At 32.9% G+C, this 26,057-nt stretch overlaps 1 protein-coding gene across 4 annotated transcripts; it reads right to left on the bottom strand.

Annotated features, from left to right (window-relative positions):
* Window positions 1-24,051, bottom strand: PES1 (Esterase/lipase/thioesterase family protein). Of its 4 annotated transcripts, XM_078311986.1 has the most exons (14): window positions 23,760-23,936; window positions 8,902-9,085; window positions 8,562-8,613; window positions 7,478-7,533; window positions 6,675-6,833; window positions 4,311-4,415; window positions 3,631-3,737; window positions 3,343-3,464; window positions 2,768-2,876; window positions 2,292-2,425; window positions 1,527-1,896; window positions 986-1,099; window positions 657-742; window positions 1-471 (listed from the first exon to the last, which is right to left on the bottom strand). In XM_078311986.1, exons 1-14 carry the CDS (start codon window positions 23,919-23,921, stop codon window positions 171-173), a joined length of 2,061 nt encoding a protein of 686 aa, XP_078168112.1. In that variant the 5' UTR covers window positions 23,922-23,936; the 3' UTR covers window positions 1-170. The 4 variants fall into 4 exon arrangements, with proteins under 4 accessions (XP_078168112.1, XP_078168110.1, XP_078168113.1 ...); XM_078311984.1 differs by lacking the exon at window positions 23,760-23,936 and having other exon boundaries at window positions 8,902-9,531; XM_078311985.1 differs by lacking the exons at window positions 1-471; window positions 657-742; window positions 986-1,099; ... (8 more) ...; window positions 8,562-8,613; window positions 8,902-9,085 and adding exons at window positions 16,656-17,175; window positions 17,279-17,364; window positions 17,753-17,866; ... (7 more) ...; window positions 22,749-22,804; window positions 23,114-23,165 and having other exon boundaries at window positions 23,573-24,051.
* Window positions 24,052-26,057: the final 2,006 nt, after the last annotated feature.

Here is a 26,057-nt window from a genome sequence, read left to right as displayed (position 1 = left end):
TGAGAGATGTTACATATTTATATATTATTGAACATATATATATATAGTACAACAATGGGCTAAATCGCCAAAAGTAAATAAATTTATTGTCTATAAGGTAGATTTCTTAGTTAGGACCTATATTTTGAAGAAAACAACTATACCTTTTTCTCAAAAAACCTTGGTCAATATCACAGTTCAAATGTTGGGACCTCAGTTGATGGGCCCCACGTAGCCTGAAATAGAGCTCGTTGAGTTATACTCCTATAGGGATCTTCTTCTCTCTTTTTCTTCAAATATGCAATACTACCCTCAATTTCTGACTTAATTTGCTTGTATACGCTCATTGCATTATCTCTGTCTTTTAAGAGAATTTCGTTCCCTTTCGTCTGGATTGGCTTCCCAAAATGATAGTAGAACCGACCAGGTACCTTTGGTAGGAGAACAGGTAAGAAGAGATCCTGGCGTGAGACTTCTCCATCTATGTTTGATCTAAAATAAATTACAGGGATAATTAGAAGATGTCAGTGTAAGCGCGATCAGACATTTTCATTTCTCTGGCACTGACCAATGTTGTACCAGTAGACCTTGCTACCAGCCTGTTTCGCCATATATACTTTTGTATTAATATCTTTTGTATGCAAAAGTAATATAAATATTTAAAAATATAGATATACCTAATATTTGTTATGTCTTTGTTTATTTCTTCTATCCATTCTCTGATGAAAGGAATTCTCTTCTGATCATCATAATCGAGAACCAACTGCAATTATTAAAATAAATGAATTTCACAATAAAGGACAACAAAATTGTTCAGTAAAACACTGCAGAAAGACCATATACCAACAGTAAATTTGTCAGGTATGGTACTAAACCAACATTATACTGGTATTTCAAAAGAACAAGCAGCATGTGGGAGATCTGAGGGGGGGGCGGCGCGGCTACAACTGTGTGTTTTTAAGAAATACATTCATATGCAAGTAGTAATAACCAAAGTAAAATGTACCTCAGTCAAGTCATCTTCCCCAACAACACCAAAAGGCACAATTGTAGCCCCAAAACGGGCTGCCATTCTGACAAACTCTGGCTGTTCCGGCCAAAACAACTTGTACTCCTCTCCCTGTATGATATCATTAAAGGTATCTAGTTAGGTTCCATCACATAATATGTTATGCAGTGTTTTCTTGTCCGGCCGAAACAACTTGTACAAGGTTTCTATATTTTTAATTTTTTATCTATACATGTATAATTTTTTTTTTTATTTGCCCATATATTTCTTTTTCTCTTAATTGGAGAGGGCCACGTGGTGTAGCAACACTCTCCAGCAAACTAAAATTAATCAAGGGGCAATAAGAAAAGAACAAAATTACAAATGAATAGCATGTACGATTATTGCAACCCAAACCCTTGTCCAACTCCAATTAAAGATTTCAACCCTTTACTCGTTCTCCCAGTGCCTGTTTTCTTGTACTGTATGCATGCACAACACAAATTGCTTATTAAAATGCAGTACTCAACTCTAACCTGACTGACAAGACTGACTTTACCTTTCTATGCAGTGCTTCTCGGGCCCCACCAGGATAAAGAAGAACACATGAATCTCTCTGGAATAGCCGGTACATGTTAATTGGGTTGACAGGGATCCCTCCATATAGTCTTATGTTATCATACTGTGACATATCTTCACGAGATGACTCGGTTTTTGAAGTGAATAATACTGGGTGGGCCATGCCATGTAAGATAACCTTCTTCTCTTCTAGAAACTTCTTATAAAGCATGCGAAGCTCAAGGCCCATCAGCATGTGGTTCCCTACTAGAAGCACAGGGCCTTTTCCAGGTACACCTTCAAGTCCTCGTACTATTTCTCCATTTGGTAGAGTGGAAAGGAACACAGGGCTTGATGCAAGGCTAAACAATCTGAAGTGAAAGAATTTAAAATCAGCAATATATGGTAAAAGATTAATTCGCCATAATTTGGTACCATTTCACTCATGTTTTGGCATTTCTATAATGTGGTGGTATGTGCCCAGCGGTCATGGTGCCAATACCATCTTGTGACCAGTTTAACAATTGTTTTCTCTTGTTCTGTCCAGTATTTAATAACAAATTGGTAAAACCTGAGATCTCAGCAAAGCTTGCACAAGTGAGTGCAAAATTGCAGCTTGAGGCTAAATTAAGTACCGATTTATTGCATATACAGAATTTAGGCAACTATGGGTTAAATTTTGTTGAAAATGATGCAGTGCCAAAAAGTACAGCTTAAGATGATAAGAAACACTGTTTTATTAGGTCATACTCTAATCTTATATTACCTCTGCTCCTCATTGAATGTTTTATTGAATTCACTCTTTGTAGGGGGCAGATAATCCTTGATCACATCTCGCTGATGGGAGCGACGGTACATCCCTGCTGCTTTTATTACTGTTAGTAGATTTACACCATCTTCCTGAAATAAAAAAAAAGGACTTGCGAGTTGTGAACTTTTTACATATGTAAAAGATAAAAGTATGCATGGTGCAATTTATGGAATTGTTTTATTTTACAGAGACATAGCTATAGATCATGAAATATTCCTTCAGGATACAAACAAATATTACAGATTTTAGAGTTAAACAATATGAACTGAACAAATTCTGATGTAAGTTTTGGTCACAATTGTCATTCTGTTCTTTACTTTTCCATTCCTCTTTTAGCATTTGGTGCATGCTAATTATCCTTGCTGTGAATGGAATGAAAAACAACAGTAAATAATTACTAAGAAAACATAAATGCAAAAATGTTGAAGTACCAAAAGCAATGTGTGCCCGTTGTCTTTGAAATAGCGAACTTTACAGTTCTTCAGGGTTGAAAAGAGCCGATCTGCTTCAGCCCCACTTGGCAGTAAATTATCCTTACCACTGCATTATGTATTGCATTTACTATGATCAGTTGGTTGGCAGAAATTCCAAAATAAAAGGACTATATAGTGACAAATAATATCTGAATTTTAATCCTAATTTAGATATTATGATATTTTAGTGCTTTTGGAAACACTTAACAGCATTGCTTATGAAATGCTTTTCTGAAAGTTTGACCTTTTTACTTTGGAAAAATAAAACAATCTTCCTTCTATTGGAACATTTTTGTTGTCTTTTATCCATTACTATAGCCCTAGCTTGTAAGCAACAATAAAATAATCATGAGGGATTGAGGAACCTATTCAGTGTACTAAGAAGCATATGGTAACAGTACATCCCAACTTTTTTGTGTTCTTTGTTCACTAATTTAGGATTTGGGGGGCTTTTGTGATTTAATTCTCTAGCAGTAGATGGAGCATATTTATTGTTGATTATCTAAATGAATAATGCCCCAAAAGAATCATACCTAGCAAGAATTAAGACTGGAGCCGTGACAGCATGGAGACGGGAGTTAGTGTAAGCTGCAGCTGATTTGAGCAGTTTTAACTTCCACAAAAGAGTTTCTCTTGGTATTATCTCTGCCAGCTCCTGTTCAAAGAAGAAAAAATTCAGAATGGATAGAAGTATTCTAAACTTGAAAGGATGAAGAATTAGACACAGGGTTACTGTATGTTGTACTATTGAAAATTTACTGCATCCAATTATCACACTAAATGGTATCCAAAATATTCAGGCTGAATTAATTTGTACTTACAGACAGTAAAGGAAGCATTGAGGTAAGAGTATTTGACAATTTCTCAATTGTCTGAGGAGAGGGAAGGTCTCCCTGTATTCCCACCATTGCCATCTTTATTGGATCTCCTATAATATCATAGGAAATAAGTACCATAATATAAGAAAATAAAATGGAGCTAATTGTAATTATATACATAGACTGAGAATTTAGAGAGAAACTGTCGAATCTTTTAGATAGGAATTCACTATGGACCGAGGAGTGAATATTTTGCACAATGGAAAAAAACAGTGCTTCTTGAAATTTTCTGGTATATATGGTGCTCTTAAGTTTTCTTTATATAAAAGAGCTCAATCTGAGCACCTAGATATTCCTTGTAATACAGAAAATAACATGATTTAAAAAACCATATAAAAAAAAATCTATGAGGATGTCTCTGTACTGTTTGGATCATCTCAACACCAGTTTATACTGTTCCCACGTAAAGATTTATCATTCCAAGGCAGGATCCAACAAGGGGCAAGCCCAGGCCAATGCTCACCCTTATTTTCTAAAATCATTAGTATTTTTTTATTTTTTTTTCTTCTAATATTCAACAAATTGAATATATCAATGTTAAATTAGTCTAGTCTTGAATATCATATGAGAACGAAAATTTGCCAATACTTGTCAGGCTCTCTAGATCCGCCACTGTAGCTTACCCATGACAAAACTTAGGATGTATGGAACAGTAGCATGAAGTTCGCTTGGAAGATTCTCCAAAAGAGGAAATATAGGCTGAAGCGGTGATTTGTCAAATGAAGTAGCTGAAATAAAAAAGGAGAAACCAATTAATAGATGCTGGAAAATCAGATGACATTTTTTATGGTTACAAGTCTGCATTATATACTTCTTCTATTTTGTACTATCTTAGAATATTATATATATATAGAGGTTGACTACTCTATTTACATAAACATATGAGGATATATGCTTATAAGTCATTTTTTTCATTTTCAAAATCCAAAAAGTCAATCTGAACCGTTAAATGTGATATTTATATTGAAATGTGCTTAGAGACCAAATTTTACATTTTTCTGATTTTTTTTTACTATTTATTAAGCCACTTTGAAAATCACTAATCCAATGGTGGCTTCTGATTTTACTGTTTTATTAAGCCACGGTTGGATCAGGAATTTTCAAAGTGGCTTAATAAATAGTAAAAAAAAAATCAGAAAAATATAAAATTTGGTCTCCAAGCACATATCAATATATCACATCTAACGGTTCAAATCGACTTTTTGGATTTTGAAAACGAAAAAATAACTTATAAGCATATACCCTCATATGCTTATATTAGTAGAGTAGCCAACCTCTATATATATATATAGAGAGAGAGAGAGAGAGAGAGAGAGAAAGTAAGGCTACTATACATTGCAATGCATAGGTATTTTTGTGCGGACTATAATCACTGGATTCAAAGTCCAAATGACCGATCCAAACCGTTCATCTTGTTCTCCATATTAATATGTACTTGGAGACCAAATTTTATATTTTTTTTGGAAATTTTTTACTATTTATTAAGCCACTTTAAAAATTCCTGATCCAACCATGCCTTTTGATTTTACTGTTACCGTTGGATCAACAATTTTTAAAGTGACTTAATAAATAGTAAAAAAATTCTAAAAAATGAAAAATTTGGTCTCCAAGCACATATTAATATGGAGAACACGATGAACGGTTTGGATTGGTTATTTAAACTTTGAATCCGGTGATTTATAGTCCAATGCACAAAGATGCCTATGCATTGTAATGTATGGTAGTTTTGCTCTCTCTTTCTCTCTCTTTTTTTTTTTGATAACCCTTTCTCTCTCTCTCTATATATATATATATATGAGGTGGGTTCCAATGCCTCATTTTTTTCATACCTCATATTTTATATCTTCATTTTATTCATATTCAAAGTCTAAATTGTCGATCCGAACCATTCAACATGATATCCATATTAAAATATGGTTAGGGATGAAATTTTATATTTTTTGGAATTTTTTTGCTATTTTTTAAGATGGGTAGAAAATCACTGTTTTTTGAACGGTTCAAAAACAGTGATTTTGTACCTATCTTAAAAAATAACAAAAAAATTCCAAAAAATATAAAATTTCATCTCCATGCATATTTTAGTATAAATGTTTTGTTGAATGGTTCGGATCGATAATTTGGATTTTGAAAACGAAAATATAAAATATGAGGTAGGATGAGGTATGAAAAAAATGAGGCATTGAAACCCTCCTATATATATATATATATATATATGAGTTAGGCTGGGGTGCTATGGATAGCATAGTGGCCTCTATGCTACGGCTCAATATTCGAGTTTTCAAAATCCAAACGGTCGATCCGAACCGTTCATCTTATTCTTCATATTAATATCTGCTTGGAGACCAAATTTTACATTTTTCTGAATTTTTTTACTATTTATTAAGCTACTTTGAAAATCGCTAATCCAACGGTTTTACTGTTTTGTGCAGCCACCGTTGGATCAACAATTTTGTAAAATACTTAATAAATAGTAAAAAAATTCAGAAAAATGTAAAATTTGGTCTCCAAGCAGATATTAATATGGAGAATAAGATGAACGGTTCGGATCGACCGTTTGGATTTTAAAAACTCGAATATTGAGCCGTAGCATAGAGGCCACTATGCTATCCATAGCACCCCAGCCTAACTCTATATATATATATATATATATATATATATACACTGTCAAAGGGGTAGTTTATGGATCAAGACTTGGAGAATTTTTTTTTTTTTTTTAGAAGCGAGGGTAATTTGAGGATAAATTGGGTCAAATGAAGCTTCATAGACACTTCAGAATCACTGTGACAAAATTAGACCATTTAGAATTTGCTCTGGTAAAACTAGATTAATTGAGAGCATGCCAGGGGCTTAATCATACAGCTAAATCAATTTTTTAAAAGATAAACATGATGCTAATGTAAATTCTCAGTCCAAACCAAAGTAAGTTGCAATTCACATGAAACAAATACACAATAAAAGTAAGTTGCAATTCACATGTTTTGACCTGCCTGGATTGACTAGCACAAGCACCAAGTCTATGGTAGGATTGCGAGCTGCAACAGCAAGTGCTAAGCATCCTCCAAACGAATCCCCCACAAGGTATATTGGTCTACTCGGCCTGATGGAGTGTTCACTTTTAATGCATTTTTCCACAATATTAATCAATCCTAAGTTCATCAAAATAAAATTTATTACAAGTCTTATACTGGAAATCATCAAGTAATTGGTGGGAATCACCTCTCACAAGCCAAGATAGAAAGTTCACACTCCAGGAAGAAATTCAATACTAATAGCTAAGAACAAAAAATATAAATCATTGTTTTTTTTTTCCATTTTTCATTGTGTGTTATTAAATATCACCAATAACTCAGTACTATTGTGGTATCCTGCAAATTGTAGGTTTCAAATTGGTCAGATTCTGGTAATAAAAAATTTGTTTTCATTCAAATTTACTATCTCGGGCTTTTATTTGTGAAACTGTGTTTGCAGTATTGCTTTAAGAATTCATCAACTATGATTTTGTTAGTTGTCCCTAGGAGTTTTTTTTTTTTTTTAATGAACAGGAGTTATAAATTTTTTTCAAATGCAATATTTCTTTTTCCTTTTCTAAGAAAACACCTGCAAGCTGTAGCATGTATCACATATTCACATGATCAATCTGGAAAAAGTTTTGACAAAAAAAAATTTCTGGAAAAAGTAATTATTAAACTAGGGAACAAAAGATGGATAGCATGCTCACTAAATCTGTAATTTACATAATTTCTTAATATAATTTCATGGCATGGTACCATCAAATAATGGTAGCTGGTACCTTCAAAAGAAGTTCGATCCTTCACTGGGATATGCAAACATTTAACCTCAAAAACCCTACAAATCAACACACGTTTAAAAAGGAATTAAGAAAAAACATTCAAACTAATTCAAAAAGCAAAGACGAAGGCGATGCCATTTTGCATTATTAGCTTCAGCTTAAATTTGACCCATAAATGTAATATGTCATCAGAAATCCTTGCACTTCAACAATACCCTCCTTGTCCTTGATTGGGCTTAGAGGTTTGAAAAAAACCGGCCAGCCCAGACACGAACCGGACCACCTGTGAGACCGACCCGGACTAACCCGGACAGGGGTCTAAACCCGTGCCAATCCGGACCGGGTTCACGGGACGGGTCTAGCCCGAGTTTGGGTTGGTTTTCTCCAATAGAACTGTTCCAACCCGGCCGGTTCAAAACCCGTGGACCGTTTTAGCCCGGACCGGACCATACTAACCTGGACCAAACCCAGACCAACTCAGACCAAAACCGGCAAACCCTGACTAACCGGACCAAAATTCGTTTTTTTTTTTAACAATTGATTAAAAAAAATTGGACCAGACCAACTTGAAACTGTCGGACCGTGGACCGAACCGACCAACCAGTGTTTGGACAGTCCCCTCCTAATCCGACCCGCCTAACCCGGACCGTGCCAACAGTGGACCGGACCAACCCGTAGACCGTGAACATTTGGACCGGACCAGTCTGTTTGCAAAACACTAATTGGGATAATGAGCAAATGCAAGAGAAGAATTCTCAAAATCCCAATAGAGGCCAGTTTGGTCGGAAATAGATCTGCTGTTATTCCTTGAGAATTACAGTAACCTGTTACTGTTACTGTTATTCCGATTCCAACTATTCAAACTTTTTCACATGCGTATCTCAACAAAGCAAGTTTTTCAAGCACGAATCTCAATGAAGACGAATGGTTGGGATCTAAATAACAGGTTCCTGTTATTCCTTGAGAATAACAGCTGATTTATTATCAGTTTGGTCAGGTAAAAACCAACAAGTTGTGTGTAATTCCTAAAAACAAAAAATTGTGTAAGGTAATTCTGTTTAAAACTTTGCATATATAGACTTACTTGCCAAGCGATTTATGGTGTAAAATAAGTCCCATTCCCACACCGTCAGACCCTACAGAAGAAAACATGAAGATTTGACAGGTACTGGAATAAAGTTTGACAGGTACTGGAATAAAGTTTAGTCAGTAAGAGGTTTAATTTAGACAGCTGTGCCTTGACAGAAGAAACTGTCAACTGAGATTGATAGTCACTAAATTAACTACTCCTTAATTTCACTATTTATCAACCCATATCAACTATACGTAAATCTCAATTTGCTGAGTACAATTACAAATTAATTTTAATTTATTTGTGGGACATTTCATCAATCACCTACAAAGCAGATATCTAATTAACTAACCTGGTAAGAACAGCAGCAAAGGTGCGTTGGACACCGGTTTGCCACACTCGACAGGAGAGAACCACCTAGGTGGTTCCGCATCATCTCTAATTATATCCTTTGCTGCACTAAAATAATCCTTTACACTAGCACTCCCAAACCCATCATCATAAAGCACCTCCAGTTCTGTATTAGACTCTTGTACCTTCTTCTCTGTTGGAAGCTGATCTCTTTTGTTTGGCCCGGAAGTCTCTGGCTCTGTCTTTGAAGCATAGTTCAGTGCAAAAGTGCGGTGTGTGCACCTAGAATTGAAATTGTGGGTTGTGCTTTTGTGAGGAATTGGAGATAGACGACCGAATGCCAAAGACATGGTAGAGGAGGAGAGATGACTGTTTCCTCCAAAGATTTATGAATTGTGGAATTATGAAAGCTCTAAAAAAGTAAGTTAACTAACGAACTGAATATGGGGCTCCCCTGCTTAAATAGAGAGAATCGATCGAATGGAAATGGTTGAAGTTTACAGAAGATATCAGAGGAAAATTGGAAAGGTGCTTTCCAAAGAAATCGAAAGGTAACGGGCTCTGTTCCGTGTAGAGTATGTGGTAGACACTAAAGGACAGAAAAGACGGAGAGGAATACAAAACAAGCAAACCAAGCTAGCACTGGTGAAAGGTAAAGGTTAGGACACGAGGTAAGATGATATGGAGACAAAACGGAAAGTTTAATGAAAGCGGAGAGACGAAGAATCTTCGGAAAGAGAAAGTTTAACACTTTTAACTTGGGTGACGCTGGTTGCGATGTATTACGGGATGGTCCACCAAGATCTGGACCTTTCATTTTAAATTGAACAGTGTGTACCTAATTTGGCTTTTTATTATTCAATCGAACGCACACTAATAAGCGATTTTTTTTTTTTTTTAAAGCGATATAGTTTTTTGTGAGATATTTTCGTCCCACTTTTTTATTAATATTCAACTTAAAATATAAAATTTCAAATTTATCCAACTCCCAACATTTTTATTAAAAATACCCAAACTGCATCCTAATTTTGCGGTTTGAAATTTTTAATCCAAACAACAAAATTAGAATATGGTTTGAGAATTTTTTTTTTTTTTTGTAACCAATGGTTATTTTTCAAATGATTTAGATATATATTATTTTATTTTATAGTTATTTTTCATCGAAGTCCTTAGAAGTTTAATCATCGATAATCCTGAATTATTTTTTATTACAAAAAAGTCCAATCTGATTAGATATATTTTATTTTATGGTTATTTTTCACCGAAGACCCTAGAATTTAGCCGATTGTCCTAAATTAATTTTTATTACAAAGAAGTTTTATTTGATTAGATATATTTTAGCGTAGTTAGCGTAATTTAGCGTAGTTAGCGTAGTTAGCGTATTTTAGCATACTTTAGCATATTTAGCATAATTTAGCGTAGTTAGCGTATTTTAGCGTAATTCAGTGTATTTTAGTATAATTAGCATAATTTAGCATAATTAGCGTAATTTAGTGTAGTTAGCATAATTCAGCGTAATTTAGTATAATTAGCATAATTTAGCATGGTTAAGCGTAATTTAGTATAATTAGCGTAATTTAATATAGAGTCTGGCTAGTATAACATTAGTATCATTTCAGCCTATATAACACAAACTCCAAAACCTATCGAATCAACTTCAAACGGTGAATCCAAACCGTCCAAACCAATCTACTTCATTAGTTGTGTGTTTACATGCAAAATTTTTAATTTTTCAAATTTATTTAGTATCAAGTCAAGCGGTCAAATGTGTGAGTTTTTAAGTTAATTTTAATACATTTATTTTTTTTTATATTTTTACCGCTTGATTTGATACTAAAATAACTCGAAAATATAATTTTATTTTTGCATGTAAACGCATCACTCATAAAGTAAATCGGTTTGAACGGTTTGGATTAGTCGTTTGAAGTCTATTCAATCAATTTTGAAGTTAGTGTCATATAGCACCGATGTTATACTAGCCAGACTCTTTAATGTAATTAGGGTAACTTAGCATAGTTAGCGTAATTTAGTGTAGTTAGCGTATTTGAGCGTAATTTAGTATAATTAGAGTAATTTAGTGTAGTTAGCGTATTTTAGCGTAATTTAATGTAATTAGCGTAACTTATCATAGTTAGTGTAATTTAGTGTAGTTAGTGTATTTTAGCTTAATTTAGTGTAACTAGCGTAATTTAATGTAATTAGCGTAACTTATCATAGTTAGTGTAATTTAGTGTAGTTAGTGTATTTTAGCTTAATTTAGTGTAACTAGCGTAATTTAACGCAGTTAACGTAATTAGTGTAATTTAGCGTAATTTACCGTAATTAGCGTAATTAGAGTAATTTAGCGAAATTACCACAAAATAAAATAATATATATATCTAATTGGACTTCTTTGTAATAAAAAATAATTTAGGGCTATCGGCAATTAAACTTCTAGGGTCTTCGGTGAAAAATAATTACAAAATAAAATATATCTAACCAAATTGGACTTCTTTGTAATAAAAAATAATTTAGGGCAATCTGCAATTAAACTTCTAGGATTTTTGGTGAAAAATAACCACAAAATAAAATATATCTAATCAAATTGGACTTATTTGTAATAAAAAATAATTTAGAGCTTACCAGCAATTAAACTTCTTGGTCTTCAATGAAAAATAACTATAAAATAAAATAATATATATCTAAATTATTTGAAAAATAACTATTAATTACAAAAAAAAAAATTCCCAAACCGCATCCTAATTTTGCGATTTGGATTAAAAATTCCAAATCGCAAAATTAAAATGCAGTTTGAGTATTTTTAATAAAAACATTGAAAGTTGGATAAAATGAAATTTAAATTTTAAGTTGAATATTAATAAAAATGTCGGTATTTTCGTCATCAGAGATGGAGCCGGAGACGGATAAAAGTGTTTGATTGACTAATAATAATAATAAATTAATAATTAGCTGCTCATTCCACTTATTTGTCGGCATTCATATGTCACAATAGTTTCTTGTTTTAGTGATGATACATTGAATGTAAAAAGGTTATTAATTTAATGAATTGATCGTGTTTTTATCTTTTCATTCTTTGTATTTATTGTTTTATTGAAATAAAAATTACATCATCTGAGACATTGACATCTAATTTTACTGCAAATTATATCTTATTTGCATATTTTCCAAAAGAGGAGGGTTCAAATGCACCTAAATTTTTGTGCATTCAAATGCATTCTATCTTTCAAATCTTTTTTCTCTGTTTTCAATGTCTGAATAGTCAATCCGAACCGTTAGATGCGATCTATATATTAAGATGTGCTTGGAGACCAAATTTTACAGTTTTTGGAATTTGTTTACTATTTATTAAGCCACTTTGAAAATCGCTGATTTTACATTTTCTGGACCATTGGATCAGCGATTTTTCAAAGTGGCTTAATAAATAGTAAACAAATTCCAAAAAATATAAAATTTTGTCTCCAAGCACATCTTAATATATAGATCGCATCTAACGGTTCGGATTGACTATTCGGACTTTGAAAACGGAGAAAAATGATATGATGCATTTGGGTGCACAAAAATTTGGGTGCATTTGAATCCTCCTCTTTCCAAAAATATTAATAATTACTAACAAGAAAATTTAAAAGTACCTGTACTTGAGTACTTGACAAATCATCTTTTCCACATGTTTTATGTACCTTTAATAAGTCGAAATTATAAATCAAAACAATCCAATAATAAAAAAAAGATAGTTGATGAACAATTAAATATATTACGGACAAAATTTAATGGCGTAAAATTTCATATGACTATTACGTAAGATTTGTTTTATACAGATAAAATAAATTGAATTACGCAATGAGAAAAGAAAGACCAATTCCGTTCTTCTGCCGTCTCTTTTTTTTTTTTCCAGCATGAACACAAATTGTAGAATACTACACAACAAATTTATATATATTCTTTCTTTCTATATCTTAAATTTTCATAGCACATCTTAATAGATAAAACAAAACAACATTTCTATGATTAATTATTGATGAATATTCTTAATTCTTAACTATATTATAAATTAAGTTTACAGCTGCTAAATTCATAAATACAAAAATATCAAATTTCTAAATTCATACGAACATAGTTTACAGAATAAATTCATGCATACCAAATCAAACAAATTCACAAATTAACTTAGTTGTTTATAATTAATTCACACATATTTCATATAAAATTACCAATCAACTTAAGTGCAGTCCAAAGTGCAATTACCATAATACTGACTATAACATCCATAGATCATAATATCCCCAACCTGAAGTGAAAATGTCCAATTAAACTATTAAATAACTCGTTAACGATCGAGCTGACTCGTGCCGAATCAGATCAAACTCAAACTTCTTAATTCTAGCTCAAGTCTGTGGCGAACGAGCTAGTTTTAGCTCGGTCCACTAACAAACGAGTTATACCAATTGAGTCACGGGTTGATACTAAGTGAGTACCGATTGAGTCACGGGCTGATACTAAGCAAGCCACAAGCTTTTTTTGTCAGCCCGTAACTGATGAAATGTGTTTATCTTTTTTAAATAATATGAAGTTAAAAAATGTACCCAAGTAATCACATGTTTTAACATTTATCAAAAAAAGGTTATTCTATATAAATTTGGATTTGCAGCTCTCGAATTCACATGATCACATAAGGTCGCTCAAATTTTGAGTTTGATTCCGGACCGTCGTATCTGCTTTGGCACAAATATTAAAGCAACCCCGTGTATTCTACTTAATTTGGATCGAGCGTTGTTGTATGATATGAACTATCCAATACATATGAGCCATGTAATTGAGAAAAAGATTTTAATTATATGCAGGTGTGGATTCTGAATTTTCTTCGGTGAGGAGAAGTGAATTTTTTTTTTTTATCAAAAATCGAGTTTAAATAGTTAATTGGATTCAAATCTATTAATTAATTGAATAATTACGTACTAGATTAAAAAATATTCCAACTATAATTTTAATTATCAATTAGAATTCTAGAAAATTCTTCTAATTTAAACTCTAAATTTCACTTTAATTACAAATCAGAATTTTAAAAGAAAGACAAAAATAATTTCAGTAGGTACAAAGCTGGTTCAGATCTATCTGGTCCGCCCATGTTTATATGATGGTCTGACTTTAGGCAGGTAGTTCGGATTGAACAATGGAACTGAATATTTTTCCATTTTGTGAAGAAAATAAATCACTTGTTTGACAAAACTAACAGCTGAATTGTGTTATATATGTACCTAAGAACATACGATTTACAAATGAAAAATAAAGAATTCGAGATATATTTCTAATCTGGCGCATGGCCAAGAAAAATATTAGATCTGTAATTGTTTTTGTTTTTCCTTTTTAATTGAAGATTTTAGTATATTTCAACTTCTTTAAGATGTTTGTTTGCGAGGATTTAACTGGTCTCTTTATGTTGAGACGGAACTCGCTTAAACGTGCAACTAACTGATTTTTATTAAATCTGTAATTGTGAAGATAACATTTACTATTTCTTTTTTCTTGTGTGATATATAACATGAAGGTGATACAATAATTTACACTTACTTTGTCGCAACAACTAGAATTGAACATTTAAAAGGACTTGAACAGTGGTTATTTTAATTGTTACGTTAATATAATATAATATAATATGAGAAGAGTGCTAATATTATTACTGTGAAAAATGTTAATTTATACTATTTAAAATAGTCTAAATATTATTTTGATCAATGTTATCATAATTGGACTGAACCAACCTTAATCAGTAAAACTTTGAATCAACAGTTTACTGTTAACACTGTTGGATCAACCGGTTGATTACCAATTTATTCAAATACATATACATATACATATATATGGCTTAACCAGTTCAATTACTGATTTAAACTTTACACATCTCTGATGATAGAAATGAAGATTCTTATAAAATAATCACATTTCTTTTACATAACATTTGTGAAAATGATCAAATACATATTAAATATTTCATCTAAGACTGAATTTATGGATCTATTTTAAAATATGACGTCTAAATAAAAAAAATATTGATTTTATTAATGTTCCTTTTTAGGGGAAAGAGTTGAATAGATCAATATTTTTTTTTGACCATTTTATAATAACAATAAATTAAATCGTCCTAAAAAGATGAAGGACATCATAAAAAAATTATGAATTGGCATGAATAATAGAATAATGACAATTATTATTTTTTAAAATTGAATATGCTGAAGTTTTTGTAATATACATAATTAATTAATTACATTATAATGTGTAAAATATGTGAGGTCTTGCATACAAATTTTGTAAGAAAACAAATCATGACTTTTGTTCCCATGTTAAGACTTCAGATGTGCTACCATCTAGGAATAGGAGCCTATATGCTTATAGCTATCACCTATTATTATCTCTCTCATTTAATGCACTAAACTGGTCTAAAACTAGGGGTGAAAACGGGTCGGATATTATCCGATCGAATTCGGATTCGTATTCGAATTTTTCGGATTCGGATAGTCGGATACGGATAATTTGCGGATACGAATACGGATACGGATATTATTTATCCGGATACGGAAACGGATATTATTTATCCGGATACGGATACGAATTTGGTTTTAATTTTGGAAGCGAATACGGATACGGATTCGGATAATTATCCGAATCTGGATATGTTGATTTTTCGGATATCCGAATTTTTCATTTTTCGGATATATTTTTCGGATAATCGGATAATTTTTCGGATATCCGGATTTTTGAATTTTTCGGATAATTTTTCGGATATTCGGATACAGGTGGGGTCCGCCTGTAATAGAAATAGAGAGAGGAGAATTAAGAGGTGGGATCTATGTGGCCATCCGTGAGTGAGAAGTCCTGCCATGAGACCCCATCGTCATTCAAACAACATCTTGAATTTTTATTTCTCTCATTAAGTTAAATCTTAGGTTTAAAAATTCATAATAAATTTTCAAAAATACTAATAATCATTTTTTTAATTATTTTCTCATTTAATTAATTGAGTTTTGATGTAATTTATTGTTTATGATGGGTCATTTTATTTTTATTAAATAACACATTAGTTAATTAGTTTTGTTCTGATTTCAAATGTGGATACTTGTTGTTTTACAATTAAAAATTTTAATTCACTCCACTGATGTTATACAATCTTGTTGTAATATATATATCCGAATTAGAAATTCGATTTATATCCGTATTCGTATTTGTATTCGACTAATATTCGATTCGTATTCGTATTCGATTAATATCCGATCTGTATTCGTATCTGATTAATATCCGATTCGTATCCGTATCCGGAAAATCAAAACGGATACGAATATGATTTTATCACTATCCGATCCGTATTCGATCCGTTTTCACCCCTATCTAAAACCGTTTTTTAAACGAGTAGAAACATGTGATTGTTATAGTTTGTGGAGTTGTAACCGTTGGGCCACTCAATTGAATACTAGTCTGTTCTCCAATTACAAAGTTTATTTCTTCCAAATTGTACAGGAGTTAAATAATTAAGGAACTTGGGTTGTTTTTAAATGCCTTCAATTCTCCCATCTACGGCATCAATATTCATGCTATATATAAATCGTATATATATGTACTATGTGCGCATATTTTCCCACCTATGTTAATTATTAGAATTGTTTCTCAAATTTCACTATTTTTCTTCTCTAACTTTATTTTCATATTAATATGTGTTTGGATAATGCTACGATGCTATGAGTTGCATAGAGACATATGTATCATGACAAAAAGCTAATTATAAACAAATATATATTAGGTAACAACTCGCAATCATGTGTCATGACAGATGTTACATAATTGTTGCATATTAATTATTGCATATTGGTACACGAACCTTTTGTCCATATTCTACGATTTGTTAATAAGAAGTACCATTTTGATTTCTGAAGTAAACAAGTATCGACCCTTGGGCCTTGGGCCTTGGGCCTTGGGCCTTGGGCAATATCAGAATTCAAATGTTGGGATTTGAGATGATGGGCCATACGTAGCCTGAAATAAAGCCCGTTGAATTATACTCCGATATGGATCTTCTTCTCTCTTTTTCTTCAAATATGCCATAATACCCTCAATTTCTGACTTAATTTGCCTGTATACGGCCATTGCATTATCACTGTCTTTTAAGAGAATTTCTTGCCCTTTCGTCTCGATTGGTTTCCCAAACAGATAGTAGAACCGACCAGGTACCTTTGGTACGATAATAGGTAAGCAGAACTCCTGTTGTGAGACTTCTCCATCTTTGTTTGATCTAAAACCAATTAGAGATAATTAAAAAAAGCCAAGCCTGTTTTGTTATAGTATCATTTGTAATACAGAAGTAATCTATTTTTTTTAGAAAAATAGACACACACCTAATATTTGCAACGTCTTTGTTCATTTCTTCTATCCATTCTCTAAAGAAAGGCATTCTCTTCTGATCATCATAATCTAGAACCAACTACAATAATTAAAAAAAAAAATCACCAAAATTGTGCAGTTAAACCATAATAGGTCATATACCGACAAGGAATTTGACAGGTAATGTCACCAGACAATCATTATACTGGTATCAACGAAACAATCAGCATGTGTGAGGTCTGGGGTTTATAATTGGAGTCCGTACCCCTCTGGTACCTGAGGTGCAATATATATAAACGGATGGCCCAGATAAATCCCAGCCGGGTCAAACTCAATCCGGTGCCTACGGAAACTATAGGGGGTTTGTTTTGAGATTCATGCCAGGTTAAAAGAACGGTCCAGATTTACTAATTGCATCTCGGTACCTGTGGGGATCCGAATTCTTATAATTGTGTTTTTGTGGTATGAGTAACAGAAGTAAAAGGAACCTCAGCCAAGTCATCTGCTCCCACAACACCAAAAGGCACAATTGTAGCCCCTAATCGTGCTGCCATTCTGACAAACTCTGGCTGTTCTGGCCAAAACAATTTGTACTCCTCTCCCTGTATCATATAAATAAAGTTATATAATTAGGTTCTATCACATTATGAAGTGTTTTAGTGTTTTCCACATACAAATGTTCATCAAAATACTAATGACCCCTTGACACACGGTAAATATGGTATCTGTATTGCATCCATGCACCATGAATATATTTATATTCTTTCTCATTTTGGCATATTAACTTTGGGGAGCAGCATGTGTTTTAATCAATATTCTCCAAAACACTAAAATTGAAGCGGCGGGAAAAACTTGAACAGAATCCCAAATGAAAAATAAGTACGACTATTGTAGCAACTCCTATCCTCTCTGTAACAACATCACTTCACCTATTTTCTTGTGACATAGGCAACTAGGCATGTGCTACTATGTAGCAATGCTTATTAAAATGCAGTATTAACTACTAGATAGTAAATACTAATAACCTCACTAGTAAGACTGACTTTACCTTCCTATGCATTGCTTCTCGAGTCCCACCAGGATACAGAAGAACAAATGAACCTTGCTGGAGGAGTCGGTACATGTTAACTGGGTTAACGGAGACCCCGCCATATAGATTTATGTTATCATAATGTGATAGCTCAGTTCGAGATGACTCATATTTTCGACTGAATACTATTGGGTGGGTCATCCCATGTAAAATCATCTTTCTATCTTCTATAAATTGCTTATGAAGCATGCCCAGCTCAAGGCCCAGCAGCATGTGGTACCCTACTAAAAGCACGGGGCCTTTACCAGGTACCCCTTCAAGCCCACGTACAATTTTTCCATTTTGTAGAGTTGAAAAAAACACTGGGCTTGATGCAATGCTAATTAATCTAAAGAAGTGAAAAGACAAAAAAAAATAATCATCTATTCATAATTAAAGATCTCTTCGCAATATGTTGGTACCAATTCACTCAAGTTTGATATTTGTGTAATGCTGTAGTATCTACCAGCTGTCATGGTGCCAATACCATCTTCTTACCAATTTGACAATTGTTTCTCCCTTTGTTATGTCTGGTAATTAATATCAAATTGGTAACTGAGAAGTGAAATTTTGTAGTTTTAGGCTAAATAAGGTTACAATTTGTTTTATATACGAAAGTGAACAAGGCAAAATGGGTTAAATTTTGTTGAAAACAATGCAGTGCCAAAGAGTAAAGTTTACTGTTGAAAAAACCGCTTTATTAGGTCTAATGTTATAATACCTCTGGTCCTGATTGAATGTTTTATCAAATTCACTCTTTGTAGGTGGCAGATAATCCATTATGACATCTCGCTGGCGCGAGCGGCGGTACATCCCTGCTGCTTTTATTACTGTTAGTAGGTTTACACCATCTTCCTGTAACAAAAGGGACAGTTGAGTGGTGAACTTTTTACATATGTAAAATTGGAAAGTATGCGTGTTGAAAATTATGATAAATCTCGTTTCACAATGGAATTATAGGTCATGAAATATTCCTTAAGGATTCAAACAAATATTACAGATTTTTAGTGTAACCAACATAAACTGAATGGTTCTGATGTAAATATTGGTCACATTTGTCATTCTGGTGCACGCTAATGATTTTTGCTGTGAATGGAATGAAAAATGAAGTAGTAATTGTCTAAAAGCCATAAATGCAAAAATGTTGAAGTACCAAAAGCAATGTGTGCCCATTGTCTTTGAAATAGCGTACTTTACAGTCCTTCAGAGTTGAAAAGAGCCGATCTGCTTCGTCCCCACTCGGCAGTAAATTATCCTTACCGCTGCATTATATAGTGCAATTGCTATGACCAGTTGGTTGACAAAAATTCACAAATAAAAGGATAATTCCATGACAAATAATATCTGCATTGTAATCCCAATTTAGATGTCATGATATTTGAATGTTTTCGGATAAACTTAACAGCATTGCTCACAAAATGCTTTTCTAAACTTTCATTGTTTCTACTTCCAAAAAAAAAACAATTGTCTTTCTACTCGTACATTTTTGTTGCCTTTTATCAATTACTATTATTTTTCTTCTTCACATCTATCCTTAACTTGTAAGAAACCATCAAATAAACAGAAGGGTATTTCGGAACCTATTCTGCGTACCAAGAATCATATCGTACCAGTAAGTCCCTTTTTTTTTTCTGTGTTCATTAATTTAGGATTTTGGGGGCCTCTTTGATTGTATTTCATGGCAGTTGATGATAAACATACCTAGCAAGAATTAAGACTGGAGCCTTGACAGCATAGAGACGTGAGTTGGTGTAAGCTGCAGCTGATTTGAGCAGCTTCAACTTCCACAAAAGAATTTCTTTTGGTATTATCTCTGCCAACTCCTGTTTTAAGAAAACAAAAATTCAGAACTGATAACTAGATTCTGAAGTACAAAAGGATGAAGATTTAGACCCAGGATTACTGTGTGTTGTACTATCGACATTTCACTTTCTCTCAGTTGGATTGCCTTTATATCTGGTTGATCTAATTTAATTTCATTGGAGGCAAGATTGCAAATTTAAGTTTTGTTAATCAAACATCAGCTTCAGGTTACAGACAGACTATGTTGAAGGCATATCATTTACAGCAGGGCTAACATGCATATTTGAGCTTGATTTAGAGTTTTTATTACAAAAAACTAAATGTAACGTTTCCTGACAGCTCAGTAGAGAAAAATTTGCAGTTTTCTTGCTGCTCCTTTCCAGAGGTCATTAATTATTTTAAGATTAGTTTGAGCTAGCATTTAATCTCACTAAAGCATAATATGAATTTATTGATGATCCCATGCTAAAACAGAGTGACTTGTTTCACCACATGCATCCATTCACACATAATATGGGCCAAAAAATCAAGGCTGAATAAATTTGTACTTACAGATAGTAGAGGTAGCATTGAGGTAAGAGTATTTGACAATTTCTCAATTGTTTGAAGAGAGGGAAGGCCTCTATCCATTCCCACCATTGCCATCTTTATTGGATCTCCTATAGTGTCATACGGTATAAGTACCATATTTTAAGACAAATAAATGTATTCTGCTAATTGTAGTCGCATACATAAATTGGTAATTTAGTAACAGTACATCACCAAGCCTTCATGGTCAGCATTGGTCAAAGCATTTTGCCCTGTCAGTTGGTTATAGGATTAGCTTAACTAATGTCTTCTTGTACATTATACCTAACACTTGTAATTTGTAACTAATGCAATGATACAAAATACAATCCCTCGTTCTCTCTTCTCTTCGCAATTTTACTGTTACCCAAAAATCTCTCTATTACAATTTCTCTGATCTTGGCAGAATTTAGAGAGAACCTGTTGAATCTTTTAAAAAGGAACTCAATCTGAGCACCTAGAAATAGAATATCCCCTAATAAACAATAAAACAAAATCTATTAGGGTAAAGATTTAACTTACCCATGGCAAAACTTAAGATATAAGGAACGTTAACTTGCAAGTTGTTTGGAAGGTTCTCCAAAAGAGGAAATAGAGGCTGTAGTGGTGATTTGTCAAAAGAAGTAGCTGAAAAAAAAATATGAGAAACATTACTAGATGCTTAAAATAAGATGGAGAGTTTTTTTGTTGTACCCTTAGGTCTAAGAATAACTCAATGCAGATATATTCTCTCAATATGGTGGTATATGGATCAAGAGTTGGAGTATTTTATATATTTTAAATATTTATAATTTTTTTTTTTTTTGGAGTAACAAGGATAGATTTACTACTCAAGGCTGGTTTCTGTATAGGCATGAACATAAGGCATTTACCATACAAGGTAAACTTTATTATTTATGTTGGATTGCATCATGCTTAATTGCAACTTTAGGGTAAATTCTGTCAGAGGAGCTTAATTAGACAAATTAGAATTCACTCTGATAAAATTAGGTTAATTAGACAATTTACTATATGTTCTGGTAAAATCGATTAATTGAGAGCACTTGTGTGGTTAAGCGTCAACACAGATTTTATTGGGCCATGCCAGGGGCTTAATCATACACTTAAATCAATTTAAACAAACATGATGCTAATGTAAATTCTCAGTCCAAACCAAAGTAGATAGAACATTTAAGAGTTCCCAAATTCTGGAAAGGTATACATGAAACAAATACACAATAAAAGTAAGCTGCAATTAACATGTTTTCACCTGCCTGGATTGACTAGCACAAGCACCAAGTCTATGGTAGGATTGCGAGCTGCAACAGCAAGTGCTAAGCATCCTCCAAACGAATCCCCCACAAGGTATATTGGTCTACTCGGCCTGATGGAGTGTTCACTTTCAATGCATTTTTCCACAATATTAATTAGCCCTAAGTTCATGAAAATGAAAATTATTACAAGTCTTATACTGGAGATCATCAAGTAATTGGGTGGGAATCATTTCTGTGAAGTCAAGACAGAAAGTTCAAACTCCAGAGAGAAAAATTCAATACTAATAACTAGGTACAGCAAATATCAATCATTGTTTTGTTCGTTTTCATTTTTATTTTTTTTATTAGTCATGAATATCACAAATGACTAAAAATTATAGCTGTACACTGCAAAGTGTAGGTTTCCAATTGGTCAGATTATGAAACTAGAAATTTTTGCTTCCATTCAAAATAAAGAAATAACGCATTTATTTCTTAAACTGTGTTTGCAGTACTGCTCGAAGTGTGATATCATCAAGTAGAATTTTGTTAGTCATATCTAGGAGTTAATATTCTTTTTTAAATGAACATTTATTCTGTAAATACAATACTTTTATTTCCTTTAATAAGAAAACACCTGAGAGCTGTAGCATATTAGCATGTATATCACATATTGAATCTGGAAAAAATAACTAGGGAACTAGGGAACCAAAGACAAACAACATGCTTACCAAATCTGTAATTGACATCAATCCTTTAATATAATTTCATGGTTTGGTTTCATTAAATAAGGGTGCAACAGACTGCTTGTACCTTCAAAAGAAGTTCGATCCTTCACTGGAATATGCAAACATCTAACCTCAAAAACCCTAAAAATCAACATGCATTAAAAACAGGTGTTACGAAAAAAAACCCAACTTAATCCATATAATTATACGCAAAGATAAAGAATAATTGCCATTTTGCATATTAGCTTCAGCTTCAATTTGGCCCATAAATGTAATATGGCATCAGAAATCCAAGTATTTAAAAATATACCCTGCTTGTGCTTAATTATGCTAATGAGGAAATGAAAAATAAATTTCAAAATCTCAACAAAGGCCAGTTTGGTCAGGTCAAAACCAACAAGTTTTGTGGTAAAGTAATTCTTGTTTAAAACTTTGCATATATAGACTTACTTGCCAAGCGATTTGTGGTGTAAAATGAGTCCCAATCCCAAACCATCAGCCCCTACAGAAGAAACATGAATTCCTGACAGTCATTAACCTCAAAACCACAACATGTGACAAATACAAATTAAAAGAGAATTCCAGCTTCTACTCGGAAACATTGCATCAAGAACCAAAAAGGTACCAACAACAAAAATCAAGTAAATTGGGTTGGGTTGACTGTGAATAAAATAAAATTCAGTGGGAGGCTTAATATAGACAATTGTGTCATGACAGAAGAATTAGTGTTACTAAAGGTTGATAGTCATTTAATTTAACTAGTCGCTTTATTGTTTATCAATTATTTAACTGAAATTGATGGAAAAATTCGTGTTGACTATATGTACATCTCATTTTGCTGAGTAAAATTACAAATTTTTAATTCTTTGTGAGGCATTTCATCAATCACCTAGAGAGCAAAATCAAAACCTGGTAAGAACAACAGCAAAGGCGCATGTGTCACTGGTTTGCCACACTCAATAGGAGAGAACCACCTAGGCGGGCCCGCATCATCTCTAACCATATCCTTTGCTGCACTGAAGTAATCCCTTACACTAACACTCCCAAACCCATCATCATAAAGCACCTCGAGTTCTATATCTTTAGACTCCTGTACCTTCTTCTCTATTGGAAGCTCTCTTTTGTTTGGCGGGGAAGTCTCTGGCTCTGTCTTTGAAGCATAGTTCAATGCGAAAGTGCAGTGTGTGCACCTAGATTTGAAATTGTGGGTTGTACTTTTGTGAGGAATTGGAGATGGAGGAGCGAATGATAATGACATGGCAAAGGAGAGATGACTACTTCCTCCAAATTTTTGTGAAATGTGGGATTATGTGAGTCAAAGAGGGGACAATTAGACTGAAAGAGGTGTGAATATGAATATTTGAATTGAATATGGGGCTTAACTGCTTAAATAGAAAAGGGAAGCAGAGAGAAGAGAGAATATTTACAGAAAATATCAGAAGGAAAAATGTTTTCCAAAGAAATCTAAAGTTTAAAAGCAGAGAGATGCAGAACCGAATTCACATCCCCTCAGGTTACCTGACTGAGGAGAATTACAATCGGACGGTTCTTTTAGCCTGGATTGAGTCTGATTCATCTGGGATTAATCTGGCCCGTCAGTTTCAATTTGCTTGAGTCAGGTACCTGGGAGGATACGGATCCTGCAGAACCCTGGTCCTTGGGAAAAAGTGGCAAGCGACCGTTGGTTAAAAATGGCTGAAAAAGACGGAGCTATTTTTTTTCTACAGAGCTGTACTCAGTGAAGAGCCGTGAGTCGTCAGATCTTCCTTGTGATTCCTGCACTAATATTAAGGAATCCGAATGCTTAGTACCTCTTCGTTCTAACTCTTCATCCAGCGTGGCATTTTTATTAAGAGTAGACAAAAAAAAAAATTATTGATACAACTAAAGAGTTTTGAACAGTTCAGACAATATGTTGTCCGAGTAGATAAAATTGAGTAGAATTAAAATAGGTTTAAAATGACGAATCTAAACCGTTGAAACCCGTCTATCTTACGAGTGATGCGTCCACATGTGAAAATTTTAAACATTCAAATTAATTTAGTATAAAGTCAATTGGTCAAAATTAGAAGGTTAATAAATTAATTTTAATGCATTCATTTTTTGAATGTTTTTTGACCGCTTGACTTTATATTAAATTAATTCGAATGTTTAAAATTTTCACATGTAGACGCATCGCTCGTAAGGTAGGTGGGTTTCAACGATATGGATTATCAAGGAATTTGGTGAACTTCAGAACACCCTAATTCTACTCGATAAAATTTTCGTGAGAAATAGACAATAACTCGGTTTATACAAACTTATACTCAGTTTTAATTTATTAAAATTAAAAAAATAAAGATATAATAGGGACGCAAAAAATGAGGAATCCTCTTTATTTTGCGAAGGATATATGAAATCGTTGATGGATCCATATTTGTTCTTTTTAAAAAATAAAAAAATAAGAATTTTACTAGCACAATTGTTATGTCACTCTTTATTGAACTGAATGAAGCCCATTTTATGCTAATGATGACCCCAACTACAGTCAGAATTAGATATGTCTGTAGATTGCTTCATTGACACATTTTAATAATTTCTTCATACAAGTTTTTAAATAAGATGATTTAAAGTTCTCTGACAAGCTTACAGTGTGTGCTTGCTTTCATTCTTTTATTCTTAATTTTCAGAATCATAATGAATTGTGGTCAAAATGACGAGTTAATAAGGCATGATATGTTTGGACTTTGGAGTATGGTGTGAGATATTATATCAGTACTGTTATTAACGTAAAAAGAGAGCAAATAATCTGATGTTTCATGTTGTGTTTGTGTGAGTTTTACGAATATATATATATTTAAATATGTTTTGGGAAGAGAAAAGATATATAAGATGAAAACAACATGCAATAATATTTAGATGATTTTTAAAAAGTCAAACATTAATTATAATGACAATTATGAGTTTTTATTTCTTCAGTTTAAATTTTTTATATTAATGATTCTCAAGTTAAATTCGGCTGCGTTGTTGAACATTTTTAGATGTCAAGCGGCCATTTTATTAATTTATTGTATTATTCTGAAATCTTGATTTTGTTTTAATTTGTGCTCAAGGTGGAATATATATCTTGTTAATTAGGGGGAAGCGGAAAAGAGATGCTTTCACGAAATGAACACAAGAGGAGCTGTGCAAACCATGTGATATGTCATATGTCATGGCTCCATAACTAAGGCACGGCTCTGCCCTGTGCGCAAGGCGCATGTTAATATTTATATTCTTATTTCTTTGCCAATTCATCATAATCCTTAATTAATAAGCATATAATATAATATGGCAAAACTTTGCACGTCACAATTAATTGTTGGAATTAAAAACTTCTGAACCGTTCGTATTGTTTTTTTTTAGAATAATTACA

This window comes from Carex rostrata, chromosome 12 (genome assembly GCF_964058835.1).
Source record: "Carex rostrata chromosome 12, lpCarRost1.2, whole genome shotgun sequence".
NCBI classification, from domain to species: domain Eukaryota; kingdom Viridiplantae; phylum Streptophyta; class Magnoliopsida; order Poales; family Cyperaceae; genus Carex; species Carex rostrata.
This window is presented reverse-complemented; position numbering and strand designations above follow the sequence as displayed.

Excerpts from the sequence above, each read along its gene's own strand:
- PES1 (XM_078311985.1), bottom strand. The coding sequence starts at position 23,921 with ATGTCATTATCATTCGCTCCTCCATCTCCAATTCCTCACAAAAGTACA. Across the intron at positions 21,331-21,956 it reads GCTTGTGCTAGTCAATCCAG|CTACTTCTTTTGACAAATCA; the intron begins GCAGGTGAAAAC and ends TTTTTTTTTCAG. Across the intron at positions 18,683-19,054 it reads ACATTCAATCAGGACCAGAG|ATTAATTAGCATTGCATCAA; the intron begins GTATTATAACAT and ends TCACTTCTTTAG.